This window comes from Furipterus horrens, unplaced genomic scaffold, assembly GCF_987537825.1.
Source record: "Furipterus horrens unplaced genomic scaffold, mFurHor1.1.pri manual_scaffold_6, whole genome shotgun sequence".
NCBI lineage: Eukaryota > Metazoa > Chordata > Mammalia > Chiroptera > Furipteridae > Furipterus > Furipterus horrens.
The window spans coordinates 138,473,824-138,488,569 of NW_028327176.1; the positions used below are offsets into that span (position 1 = coordinate 138,473,824).

The 14,746-nt window shown below is 35.0% G+C and overlaps 1 protein-coding gene across 1 annotated transcript in view; it reads left to right on the plus strand.

Annotated features, from left to right (window-relative positions):
- The first annotated feature begins 298 nt into the window (after positions 1-298).
- Positions 299-14,746, plus strand: part of MANEA (mannosidase endo-alpha) — a 51,081-nt gene continuing 36,633 nt past the window's right edge. The window contains exons 1-2 of the mRNA XM_090280554.1: positions 299-428; positions 6,710-7,291. Of these exons, the coding sequence (XP_090136680.1) occupies positions 6,748-7,291 (544 nt within the window). The 5' untranslated portion in view covers positions 299-428; positions 6,710-6,747. The remainder of the gene's footprint in view (positions 429-6,709; positions 7,292-14,746) is intronic.

Below are 14,746 nucleotides of genomic sequence, written 5' to 3' on the forward strand. Positions count from 1 at the left end.
AAAAATTTGAACGCCTGTTATCAAAATCAGCTGTCCGTTCTCAGTGAGAGCTTCTCAGTGGAACCTTAGCTGACCAGTTTTCAAGAGAGGGACGGGTCATCATCTATCATTGGAGAAAGAGGATAGGACTCCAGCCAGACTGTATTCCCCCCCTTTCCCCCACTGGTTAAGGACACAGAGGGAAGCTCTCGTTTTTCATCCAGTTCCCCCGCCCCCAACCTCACAAACAACAGGGGCTTTTGCCAAAGGAACCAAGCCCCGCCCACTGATAAGCCCCGCCCCTCGGGCCAGAAAGCTCTGCGAGAGTCCTTCTGAAGGAGGGGCTGACTGGGCTTGTATCCCGGAGTCCGAGAGTACTCTCCCTCCCCTCGCAACCTCAACAGCATTGGCAGAGGAGTCCCTGCTGGTGGCCGGATTCCCACAGCCTGGTGAGTGACCTGGGGGTGTCGGGGCCCCGCAGACAGGGCTGCCGCGGGCGCGGGGCCTACTGCCAGCGCCTGCGCGCTAGTCCGCCAGCCAATCTGCTCGCCGCTCCCCGCCCACGGCCTTTGACCCTGAGCCCGGTGGCCGGCCGTCGGAGCGGCAGGCTGCGATCCTCGGGACCCTGGGGCACCCGGTTCCGTCACTCTTACCCCTTATTTTTGTCCGGGTTAGTTTTAGTGCCTTCTACCTTGCTTTAGTCCAACCCCGCCGGTTTCGTCTCCGCCACTTTGGAATGGAACCTCCTCCACTCGCCTTGGTTTTTCCCTCCTCTCCCCAGCAAATTGGGAATTCCGGCAGTGACTGAAGCCTTTCAACACCTGCCTTTATCCTTAGATCTGCAGCCTGGCCTTGAGCCTTTGGGGAGAGTGGAGGTGTCTAGGCCTGCCCGGCTCGGGGTGCAGCGGGGAGGTCGCAGTCGCCTTCTCCCGGTGCCTTTAGGCGTCAGGAGCGGAGAGCAAGGATGGCGAGGCTCCGCAGAGATGGTTTTTCCATTCTCCTGTTAACACGTTCCGCACTGTCCTCGTAGACTTACCTTTTGGTAAGTCTCAATGTGCAACTGTGGACTAGTGTCTTTTTCCATTTTCCAAAGGAGCAAATTGAAATCCAGGTAGTTCTGATTGTTTTGGTTTCATTATTGCAAGACCCTATAGATAGCTGTTAAAGGGAAAATGTAGAAGTGCATTTTAAAAAAAGGGAGAATAATGTTATATGAACTTAAAAAAAGACAAATGGGACCGAAAGGGATTATGTTAACGTATTTAGACAACAGTCTGAAAGAAGAGTACAAAATAAAATTTAAAAATTGGTAATAGTAAGTCACATTGCAAATCATTTTCATGATTGTATATTACTCCATTCATATTAAGCTATATGTAAACCCTGAAAAAAGGGTGGCGTGCAGTGAATCTTGGGATTCTCAGGCTCCCCGCATAAAACATTAGTCACGTGATGCACAGTGAGTGTATGATCAGAAAATGAGCTGTCTTGAGATTAAATTTGGGCCACAACTTATGAGTAGGTAACAGATAATCACTGTTTACTAGTCCATAATGTTTAGATAAAAATATAACCAAGTGTCAGCAGTTTTCATCTATGTCACAAATATTACAGTTGTTACATTCCATAGACTTGATTTATGTAATATATTGTAGAAAGGTAGAATGGAATGAGGGCAAAAGCTTGAGTTCTAGAGCCAGAATTGTTCTGCTCTTTGCTATTTGCTTAACCTCGGGCAGGCTATTTACTGTTTGCTAGCTAAGATATTTGGATCAAGTTATCAATTATTCTTCACCTTAGTCCCATCATCTGTAAAATGTCATTAAAAATAATTTCTCCTTCATAGGTTGTTGTGAATATTAAAATGAAAGGATGAGAATTTTTGTTAACTGAACGGCACAAGTGTTGACTTAAAACAGACCTGGGCAGGAAGCCTTGCTACAGAAACTGATTTTGAAAGTTCCAGATGTGTCTTCTAGTATTAGTTTATCTCCAACGGTTTCTTAGAAAATAAAATTAGAAGAAAACAATACTAAAAAAAGGTGGGGGGGAGCAATAGATGTCTGTATAAATTATTAATGGATAATTAAGAAGTGATATCTTTTTGGCTTTTCTCAGTAACAGAATAACAGCAAATATTTCTTATTTTATTGAATAATTTCTTTATTGTATATTTTTATTTACCATTTAGTCCCCTTATACCACCCCGCACTGCCTTGCAATCACCACACTGTTGCCCATGCCCATCAGTCCTTATTTCCTTTTTGCTCAGTCGCTAATACTTTTTGAAATAATAGTTGATATGTTGCTTTTGGATCTCTTGGACCTCACTAGACCTCCAAGTCAAAAACTAGCATTTCAAAGATTAAAAGCACAAAACACAAATAGAAACCATAAAATTTCGAAGGAACCTATTATGCAATGTAAACTGCCCTCTGAAAATAACAGATTTTCAATAGCTAGTACCTGGAATAGGTTTCTGCTTTGAGAGCCTATACCTCTACAGATAACTGGCAATTTTTTTTTCTCTCAAGTGACTTCTGAAACATCTTTCTTTGGTTGAAGCCAAATAAGTATTGGGTTGGCCAAAACGTTCATTTAGTTCTGTAAGATGGCTCTAGTAGTGCTTAGTTGTCTTTAACTTCATTCAAAACAATTTTGTTAGGTTGTATTGTGACAGCTGTTGTATCAATGTGCATTTTTAAAAAAAACATCAAAATTGGTGAATTTTTGTGCAGCCATTTTAATATTGAAGATAGAAGAAAATATACATTTTTGACATATTATGTTTATTACTTCAAGAAAGGTAAAAATACAACTGAAACACAAAAAAAGATTTGTGCAGTGTATGGAGAAGGTGCTGTGACTGATCGAACGTGTCAAAAGTGGTTTGCTAAGTTTCTTGGTACTATTGACATTTTGGCCAAATAAGTCTTTGCTGTGGGGCTGTCTTACACATTGGAGGATGTTTAGCAGCACCCCTGGCCTCTACTCACTAGAAGCCAATAGTGAGAGATAGCTGACATACTCAGAATATCCAAATCAATGAAGTTATTGGTGGAAATGAAAAATGTGTCTTTTATTTTATGAAAAAACTAAATGGACTTTTTGGCCAACCCAATAGTTCCTCTCCTCCTTTCATGTGAAATCATTACACCCATTAGGTATTTCAAGGGTCTTTGTGGTTTTGCTATGTTAGACATAATAATTTTTATTAAAATGGATTTTTAAAAATTATTGGATCTATATATCTATTATTCTTCCCATATAATAAGTTCATTATATACTATAAACATCTTAAGTATATGTATAGTCAGTAGAATCTGTCTATACACATATTACCCAAATATATACCAATGTCAAAACCAAAGGGCCAGAAATTAAATGGTTTAAGCTGAACACTTAATGATCACTGACTATGTATAAGATATGTTGGGCTCTACTTGACTGTAAGGATAAGAACTTCATATCTGGACCTAAAGGTGTGATGTAATAGGGCGTATAATACATGTAAATGAATAGCATGGTGCAATATAAAAGAAAGGAATGCCAATTTAAAAAGCAGGTAATGCTTTAACAATAAGAATATATGAGAAAGTGAGTGATTTTCACTCTGGAACCATTAAAGGTATCAAGAAACAGCAGCAACATTTCAGTTTCTTCTTGAAGGATGAGTAGTAGTATTTTAAAAGTTAGCCATATAGAGAATAGGCATTTAGAGAGAATAAACTATGTTTTGGATATTATTTGTCAGACACCCATCTTTGATAGTATTCATCATGATTATAAATGTTTGCTTATATTTATTTAGTGCTGACACTAAGCCAGAATGATTCTAAAAGTTTATAACATTAATTTATTTTATCATCTCAAAAATCCTAAGAGTGAGATAATAACTTGTACAGATGAGAAAAAAGCAGGGAAAGATCAGGACACTTGTACAAGTGAAATAGCTAAAAAAGGGTACAGCTAGAATTTGAACTCAGGCATTTGACCTGCAGAGCCCATACTTTTAATCACAATGATCTGCTTGCTACCTTATGATTTAGAGAACTTACTGTTGCTTGAGACATGGAGGTTGGGATAGAAACATTGGATCATCTATAATGATGTGATAGTTGTTTTTTTTTTTTTTTTTTTTAGCTGAGTACATTAAATAATGTTAATAAAAAGGAGGGACCAGTTTTAGAAATTACATTGACAGGCAAGAAGGAAGAAAAAGGAGTCAACTTCAATAAGTGGATTTTGTGTCTGTGTGTGTGTTTTATGTTCACCTGTAGATCTGAGAAGTGTATTTATCAAATATAAAAAGTTTCAGAATATGTTTTCTATATTTCTTTAATTTTTATTTATTTTTAAATCCAGTCAGTAATTACCAATTGATTATAACATTACCCTTTTACACTTTCCTTCCCGTACACTGTGAGTCCTCCCTTATGTTTTCAATAGCTTTTGTGACTTTAAGCAAAACAATTTATAGCAAAAAAATTTTACCATAAACTAATTGATACAAGAACTAAATTCCTACATCTCATCAGCATTTTAACAAAACGACATTTAGCAAAACAGAGTTATTGGAGGACCTGCTATCTTTAGCAACAGAAACTGATCACAGTCAAATCCCATGCAGAGTAATTATAAGCAAAAAAGTTAATATACTTTGTAAACACTGAAAGAACGCTGGAGACAGGCTCACCAAATATTTGACAACTGTAACCTAATATTTAAGTTGAGATAAATAATGAGGTATGAATGAATAAGTAAATTACAAATATGAAAACTCAGAAATGAGGTAATATTAATCAGAAAATAATTATAATTGACAGAAAGATTGCTTCTTAAATTATTTTTATTAGATTTGTGCCCAGAAAAAGGGAGGAGTCAGGTCGACCAGGTCAAAGCCTTTGTTGAAGGATGTTCAAGCAGGTGGGCTGAGTCCGAACAGACTGCAGCCCCAAGGGAAGGAATAGAGGGATTTTTAAGGGCATGGAGCAGAGCGCCAGGGGGATGGGTCACCTTGCTGGTCCACTCCAGAGTCCAGGATGTAGGTGTTTGTGAAAGAACAATGTTCCCTGATTAGGGATGGCTGTCAGGAGACTTATGGTCCTTGTTTCTGGGAAATGAGCAAAGGGGAGGGGAAGGGGCAATGGGAGTGTAACTAAGTCCTCAGAAGGATGCCTTCGGCTATGCCTTAATCATCTCTGTTAATAAGGAACCTTGTGATCAGGTTCATGGCACATGATACAGACCCTCTTTGTTTCAGCATAGGAGGTGGCTCAGGTCCTTCAGGTCCCAGTACATTCTAAAAATTTTATAAATGAAAACTAGAACAACACAAAAGTTAACTCATTATGAAAAGTATGTGAAGAGAAACTTAAAAATCAAAATGAAGAGGTGAAAAAAGAAAATGCAGTTGTTAAAACTCAGCAAAAATTTAAAAAAAATAGTAGGACTTTTCATAGAAGAAAGGCAAAGCATTGAGACAGAACAAATTTACATTGAGAACAATTTGCTGACAATAGAAAAGTAGATGTCAATAGGTTATCTGATTTCTTAAGGGAGTTCCTTTTTGAATGTTTCTGTTTTCACTATGAGTTATAAGACATGGCTATTTGAAGATAGTAAGTTGATGATGTAGCAGGTTTGATTAAAAATGAGAAGAAATGAAATAATTCTTTTTAGAAAAGTGAACATACTATGGTATAGTAATAGGATTGTTAAGTAGTCTGGAATGTTGGTTTGAAACTTATGGTTATGAATTAAAAATGAAGAGTCAACATGGTTATGTGTTTTTCTCCAGTGTCATTCACTGGTTCTAGATCAAGATGATGACAGGCATTTATTTGAGGTTTTCCCATGTGACTGTTAAGAAAGGAGAAAAGTAAAGGAAGTCAAGGGTTTTGGTAAGTGAGTAATTATAGTGCTGGACTATGGGGTATAAATTACATCAAAACATGAAGACAAAGCATGAAGAAAAGGAGAAATAAGAAAAAAGTGGTAGTTACTGGGTTGGACATCTCAATCAGGTCGTGGGAATGGTAAACACAAAAGTCAAGAGGTTTCCCTTAAGAAAGGAAAAGGGATAGGGTTGGTTATTGGCAGAAGCACGAAAGGTGGAGAGGGGCTTTTAAAAGCTGGTAATTTTATTTTCAAATGTTTATATTGAATTTTATCCCTGAAAGAAATAATGCTTGCTCCTCTTAGTATTTCTTGCATGTATACATAATAGGAGCATCAGTTTGTAGAAAGTTGTGTATGACAGAAACACTTGCTTTGTAGATTAAATTTTACTTGTCTGTTCTATCATGGTTAATTTATTTTAACTTATTGCTTTAGAATAACAACATTGACTGTATTTATAAAATATGATTTTCTACTATATTCTGAACACTTTAAATTTAGAAAATTTTAGTACTATACATAGAATGTTTTTTTTTATATTCAGCATATGCAAAATCTCTCCAAATAATGAAAAATATATTTGTTTTGTTAAATAAAATTTCTAAAATGTTTATCTGACAAAATGTAATTGTAGTATTTCCAGATGAATACTGCCATTTAGTCTAGGCATGTATAGGTTCTGTTGTAGATGTCAATATTTGATACAATTAATATAACTAATGTAAAATGTTTTCAGTATAATGAACTTTATGGACTTGAGTTTTCATTTCTGAATACATTGGAAAATATCAATGCCACTTACTAATTAATGTTTTTCAATAAATTACAGCTGAACACTTATCATTTTGGAGTTTAAAGTATGTCATCATGGCAAAGTTTCGAAGAAGGACTTGCATCATTTTGTCACTTTTTATTCTATTTATTTTTTCTGTGATGATGGGTTTAAAAATGCTGAGACCAAATAAAGCTGCTTTTGGAGCTCCTTTTGGACTTGACCTTCTTCCAGAAGTTCGTCAACAAACTCTTCACTTGGGGAAAAATTTTGATTCCCAAATGAGTGACAAAATCAACAATGAAGCAAATATCAAGGATTTAAAAAGAGTTGAAATCACTGTGAAACCTTCCAAAGTCTCTGAACCTTACCTGGAAGAACTACCACCTCTGAATTATTATTTACATGTATTTTATTACAGTTGGTATGGGAATCCACAATTTGATGGTAAATACATACATTGGAACCATTCAGTTCTGAAGCATTGGGACCCTAGAATAAACAAGAATTATTCACAAGGAAAACGCAACCCCCCAGATGACATTGGCTCCAGCTTTTACCCTGAGTTGGGAACTTACAGCTCTCGGGACCCTTCTGTCATCGAAAGTCACATGAAGCAAATATACTCAGCTTCAATTGGTAATTACTTTATTTTATGTGTGTGTGTTTGGTGGGAGGTGTGCATGTAAAAATGTATAATTTTAGTAGAACATGGAATTCGAGTCTTCACATTAATTATAAATGTAAACTTACAAACTCCAAATGAAATAGTATATATGTTATTAAAGACATAGGAAACCACCTATTGACATTACTTTAAAGTATGTTTCATTTTCAAATTTTGTAGGCTTTTTGGATATATATTTTTATTGATTTCTAATTTACTATTTTAGAATCTTACTAAATTTTGATTTACATAAGAGACAATGAATTCTCCCACTTTAAGTATATAGCTGAATGATGTTTTTCAAATATATATACCTGCTTAAATACCACCAGTCATGAAGTAAAATACTCTATAGCCCAAAGTTTTGTCATGCTTCCCTTATTCAGCCCCACCCTTTACCACAGGAAACTGAATGTGATTTCTAATTTCTATCACTGTAGAGAAGTTGTGAATGTTCTGTTCTGCATAAAAATTGAATTATTCATCATGTATGTGTGTGTCTGGTCTTTCGCTGAGCCTGCTATTTTGAAATTTACTCATGTTAATATTAATAGTTCAGTCATTGTTGCTGAATAGTATTCTGTTGTAATGATTATAGCAATTTGTTTCTGTGTTCATCTTGATGGACATTTGGGCTGTTTTAAAATTTTAGGCATATAAAAAATAATTTGCTCCCATTTTTCTTTTTCTTTTTTAACTAGTCTGACAATCTCTTCTTTTTAATTTCTGTTTATTTAATTTATATTTAGGTATGGTTGATTTTAAGTGTGTTTCATTTTGCTATTTGTTTTCGATGTATCCCATCTGTTCAGTTCCTTTTCCCCTTCTCTCTGCCTTCTCTTATATTGAATATATTTATTTCATTTAATATTCTCTTCTGGCTTATTACATATATTCCTTCATTTTATTTATCTTATGATTGCTCTAAAGTTTACAATATGCATATTTAATTTAATCAGTGAGAAATTATATTTTTTATTCTTGTTCCCCCTTCAACTTTTCTTCTCCTCTAACTTATGGCACTTCAGTTATACCTATTCAGAGTCATGTTATCCCACCGGTAAATATAGGAACAATCTTTTTGGGTGCCTGAAAATTCTTCAGGTCATTAAAATATCTTTTATAAAAACCTCCCTGTTTTTGTTCCATTTGTCTTGTTAGTGTCCCTACCACAAGGACTATTAAGAAGAAATTGGGTGTTGTCACATTTTTCTAGTTCTTCAAAAGGCACAAACTCACTATCAAGCAGATATAGAGATATGTAAGGCTCTTTCATGAACAAAACAGCACAATTTTGTGAATATACATTAACTCTGCAAAAGGGCTTGTTTTTCTTCAGTGTGATTGTTTTTTTCAAATATTTAAAACAAATCTAAGTTTCTACTATATACTTACAGCTCTAGTTTCTATTTTCTATGACGTAAAATATGACAAAATTGGATTGATAAACAGCATTTAGCACTGCATGCGTATGTTATCTATATTTATAATTTACTTTTGGAAGACTTTTCAAATGACTTTTTTTCTATTTTCTACAAATAATTTGTATTACATTTAATTTTTTTTATTTCAGGGCTGACTTGTTTGTGGCCATGAAAGTTATTCTTGATTGAGAGAAGAAATTGATATTCATGTTAGTTTTAGTTTTCTTTTTTTAAAATTGTTTTTAAGTATATTTCATTGATTATACTGTTAAAATTCTCTCATTATTTTTCCCTTTGCTCCCCTCCACTTAGTAACCCCCTTCCCTCCAACAGTCCCACCCTCTTTATTTCATGGCTGTAGGTCATGCATGTAAGTTCTTTGGCTTCACTCTTTCCTATACTATTCTTAATATCCCCCTGTCTATTTTGTACCTACCAATTATGCTTCTTAATCCCTGTACCATTTCCTCATTTCTCCCCTTTCCCCTCCCAAATGATAACCCTCCAAATGATCCACATACCTATGATTCTGTTCCTATTCTGGTTGTTTGCTTTATTTTTGTTTTTATTTTTTAGATTCTGTTATTGATAGTTGTGAGTTTGTTGTCATTTTAATGTTCATAGTTTTGCTCTTCTTTTTTTCTTGAATAAGTCCCTTTAACATTTCATATAATATGGCTTGGTGATGATGAACTTCTTTAGCTTTCCCTTGTCTGGGAAGCACTTTATCTGCCCTTCCATTCTCAATGATAGCTTTGCTGGATAGAGTAATCTTGGTTATAGGTCCTTGCTTTTCATCACTTTGAATACTTCTTGCCAAGTCTCTTCTTGCCTGCAGAATTTCTTTTGAGAAGTCAGCTGATAGTTATAGGAACCTCTTTGTAGGTAACTCTCTTCTCTCTTTCTGCTTTGAAGATTCTGTCTTTATCTAGAACCTTTGGCATTTTAATTATGATGTGTCTTGGTGTGGTCCTCTTTGGGTCAAGCTTGTTTGGGACTCTCTCTGCTTCCTGGACTTATATGTTTATTTCCTTTGCCAAATTCGGGAAGTTTTCCTTCATTTTTTCACATCAGTTTTCAATTTTTTGCTCTTCTTCTTCTCCTATGATTCAGATTTGGTACATTTAAAGTTGTCCCAGAGGTTCCTAAGTCTCCTCATTTTTTTCAATTCTTGTTTCTTCATTCTGTACTAGTTGACTGTTTATTTCTTCCTTATGTTCCAAATCTTTGATTTGAATCCCAGCTTTCTTCCCTTCACCATTGGTTTTGTGTGGCTTTTCCTTTGTTTCACTTAGCATAGCCTTCACTTCTTTCCTTTTGCATTTGCCATACTCAAGCATGTCTGCCAAGTCTATGAGCATTGTTATCACCTGTGTTTGAATATCACCTGTGTTTGAACTCTGTATCTGTTAGGTTGGCTATCTCCTCGTCACTTAGTTCTCCCAGTGGAACCTTTTCTGCTCCATCTTTTCGACCATACTTCTCTGTCTCCTCAACTTGACAGGTTCCTGTGTTTGCCTCTGTGTCTTAGGTAGAGCTGTAGCACCTGTTACATTGTAAGGGGCCAAGCCTAAGGTATTTGTCAGTGGAGGGCGACCTGTCTCACCACATTGTGGTGCTGTATGTGGAGGAGGGATCTGAGAGGGAACAATGCTGCTTGCTCAACCCTCACTCTTTTTCCAGGTACTTCTCCCACTTCCCATATGCGACTGGTGCCTCTAGCTGTTGCCCTAGTTGTGGTTCCCAGAGTGGGTGAGTTTGTGTACTTTTGAGGATGGGGATGGGGGGCCTCTAAACAAATGGACTCTGCTGAGAGAACAGCAGTTTCCTCCTCCACTCCAACCCCTACTGGTTTGTACATCAGAAGCAGTGAGGCTTTATTTTCCCTGAAACTGCAACCGTGAGCTGCACGGTCTGGTCTGGGACTGGGATCGCTTCCCAGGTTTCTCTTCCAACTTTTATAATGTGTGACTGTGCTTTCCACCTGCTGGCCACAGCCACAGCCTTGCTGCTGTTGCTGCTGCCACACCGAGTCCTCTCCACCCTGGCTCTGCCCCTCCTACCTCTCTGGATGAGTATTACTTCTTTATATCTCTGTTTGTTGGACTTACATACAGTCCAGTTTTCTGGTAGTTCTGGTTGTTTTTAGTTTTGAAGAAGTTGTATTTCTTCTTATGGTTGTGGAGGTAGGCGAATTGTGTCTACCTATGCCTCCATCTTGGCCAGAAGTCTAGTTTTAGTTGTCTTAATGTGAACTAAACTGTTTACAATGAGGGGTTGTTCCCCTTAGATCAGATGTATAACTGTGTGTGTGTATAATTATATATATATATATATATATATATATATATATATATATAATATACAAGAAATATATAAATGGTATACTGCATGTTATACTTTAATTATGATTAAGAAGGTAGTTCCAGTTCATATTTAGTTTTATGCCTATCTAACATTAATGAAGATCTTTCCCCCATAAATTATTTACTGCTACATAATATATATGGACATGAATTATTTCAAAACATTGTCAGCAATACAATTATTTTAATATTAAATGTTAACAATTTCAATATTGATGCAAATATTTCTTTGGTAGGTTTTCTGCTAGAGAAAATGTTTAAAAACACATGATAATATAGAAAAGTGACATTACAGTGCATCAGTAAATAAATTATTTTCTTATTAAGTATTGAATTATACTAATTGTTTTTATTGAGATATAATTGCATTTAACATTGTGTAAGTTTGAGGTATATAGCATATTGATCTGATATAGTTCAAAATGATTGCCCTTGTTGCATTAGTTAACACCTCTTATCACATCACATAATTATTATTTATTCTACTGGTGGGAACAATTAAGATCTAGTCTTAGCAAATTTGATGTTTATAATAGTTTTGTTTATTGTCACTCTGTATTAGATATCCAGGTTGTCTTATTTATATACTAGTTGCAAGTGTTTACCTTAAACAATATAGCTCCCATTTCCCTACTTCCCATCTGCTAGTACACCATTCCACTCTGTTTCGTTTGTTTTTTTTATTTTAGATTCCACGTGTAAGCCATATCTTCCTGTATATGTCCATCTCTGACTTATCTCATTTAGCATAATGTCCTTAAGATTCATTCATGTTTCTGCAAATGGCAGGATTTTTTTTTTCTCCTGGATGAATAATATTACATTTTTGTATTTATATACCAACATTTTTATCCATTTACTCATTGATGGACACTTAGATTGTTTTTATATATTGGCTATTGTAAATAATGCATAGGAGTCATATATCTTTTTTGATTACCTATTTTCATTTACTTTGTATATATACCCAGAAGTGGGATTGCTGGGTCATATGATAGTTTGTTTTTAATTTTTGGAGAAACCTGTATACTGTTTTCCATAGTGGTTAAACCAGTTTACATTCCCTCAAAGAATGCACAAGGGTTTCTTTTTCTCCACATTCTTGCCAACAATTGTTGTCACCTGTGATCTTGACTATAGCTATTGTTAATGGGTATAAAATGGTATCAATTATGGTTTTGATTTGCATATTCTGTGATGACTAGTGACTTTGAGCACCTTTCCGTGTACCTGTTGGCCATTTGCATGTCTGGAAAAATGCCTCTTTAGTTCCTCTGCTCCCCCTTTAAAGAAAATTTTCATATTAACCCCTTATTCATTATATGGTTTGCAAATAATTTCTCCCATTTTGTAGATAGGTGCTTTTTTATTTGTTAATTTTTGCTTTTGCAGTGTAGAAGCTTTTAACTTTTATGCAGTCACACTTGTTGGATTTTTCTTCTATTATTTGTGCTTTGGGTGTTATAGCCAAAAAATCATTGCCAAGACCAATTGCAGGGATTTTTCTTTCTATGTTTTCTTCAGGAGCTTTATGCTTTCAGGTTTTATGTTTAAGTTTTTGATCCATTTTGAGGTGATTTTTTTTTTTTTTTTTTGGCATGTGTTTATCTAGTTGAAGAGACTATTCTTTCTCCGTTGGATGATGCCAGTCAACTGTATATGTGTGGGTTTAATTCTGGGCGCTCTATTCTGTTCCATTGGTGTATGCCTATTTTTATGCCAATACCATACTGTTTTAATTACTACAGCCTTATAATACTGTTTGAATTTTAAAAGTATGATGCTTCCAGTTTTATTTTTATTTTTTCCTTGGCATAGCTTTGGATATTAGAGGTCTTTTGCAGTTTCATACAATTTTGAAGATGGATTTCTTTTTTATTACTGTGAAAAATGCCATTGGATTTTGATAAAGGTTGCTCTAAATTTATAGATGGCTTTGATATAGACATTTTAACAATATTAACTCTTTCAATCCATGACATCAGATATCCTTCCATTTGTTTGTGTCTTCTTTCCTTTCAGCAGCTTCATAGTTTTCATTGTATGGAACTTTTGCTTTCTTGATTAAATTTATTCCTAGGTATTTTATTGTTTTAATCCTGTTGTGAGTGGTATAATGTTTTGTGTTTTATTTTTTTGTATAAAAAGGCATTTTTATATAAAAATAATTTCTGTGTATTGACTTTATATGCCACAACTTTATTGTATTCATTGATTAGATCCAACTGTTTTTTGAGTCTTTGGGATTTTCAATATATATGGTTATATCATCTGCAAATAGTGACAATTTACTTCTTCCGCTCCTATTCGGATGTTTTTTCTTTGACTTGCTTTGTTGTCATAGGTAGGACTTTCAGAGCAAGCACACTTGTCTTATTTCTGATTTTAGAGGAAAAGCTTTCAGTTTTTCTCCATTGAGTGTGATGTTAGCTGTGGGTTTGTCATTTATTGCCTTTTTTATGTTGGGGTCGTATTCTTACTATACCCAACCTATTGAAGGATTTTTATTCTGAAAGAATTTTGTATTTTTTCAAATGCTTTTTCTGCATCTTTTGAAGATGATGCAATTTTTATCTTTCATTTATTAATGTGGTTTATATAAACATTTACTAAACTGTATGTGTTCAGTCATCCTTGAATTTCAGGGATAAATCCCACTTAGTCATGGTGTTGACCTTTTTAGTAAGTTCTGGAACTGAATTTGCTAATATTTTGTTGAGAATTTTTTGCAACTGTATTCATCAGGGATATTGGTCTATATTTTTCTATGGTTCTTATCTAGCCTTGGTCAAGGTAATGCTGGCTTCCTAGAATAAGTTTAAAAATGTTTCCACCTGTGAAATTATCTGGTCCTGGGATTTCTGTTACCAGAGGTTTTTGGTATGATTCAATCTTCTTAAATGTTATTGGTGGTATTCCTGATTCAGGGTTGGGAGGTTATATGATCCTAGAAGATTATCTGTTTTTTCTAGGTTATGATCCTATTTATTTATGTAGTATTAGTTTTAATTTCTTCCCTTTCATTTCTGATTTTATTTGAGTCTTCGTTCTTATTTACTTAATAGTCTGGCTAAAGGTTCATCAGTTTTGTTTCTTTCTGAAAAACCAGCTCTTAGTTTCACTGATATTTTCTGTTGTTTTCTTGGTCTCTCTTTCTTTTATCTTTTTCTGATCTTTATTATTTACTTCCTTTTACTAACTTTGGGTCGTTTGCTCCTCTATTATAATTTTTGTAGATGTAAAATTAGGTTGTTTACATGTGATCTTTTTTATTTTTTAATATATGTATTTATAGCTATATACTTTTCTCTCAGACTTGATTTTGCACATCCTGTGGGTATTGGTATATTCTGTTTCTATTTTTATTCATTTTGATATATTCTTTGATTCCTGTTTTGAGCTCTCCATGGCTCAATGGATTGCTCAGGAATTTAGTTTCCACATATTTGCATATTTTTCAGCTACTTTGATTGATACAAGTATAGCTACCCTGCAAGGATTATCTTTATATTCTGTCATTTTAAGTGTTTGTGTGTCCTTAAACCTGAGGTGGACCTATTGTTGACAGCACATAGTTGGGTAGTGTTTTATACATCCAGCCACTGTGTGCTTTTTGATTGGTGAATTTGTTCTTTTA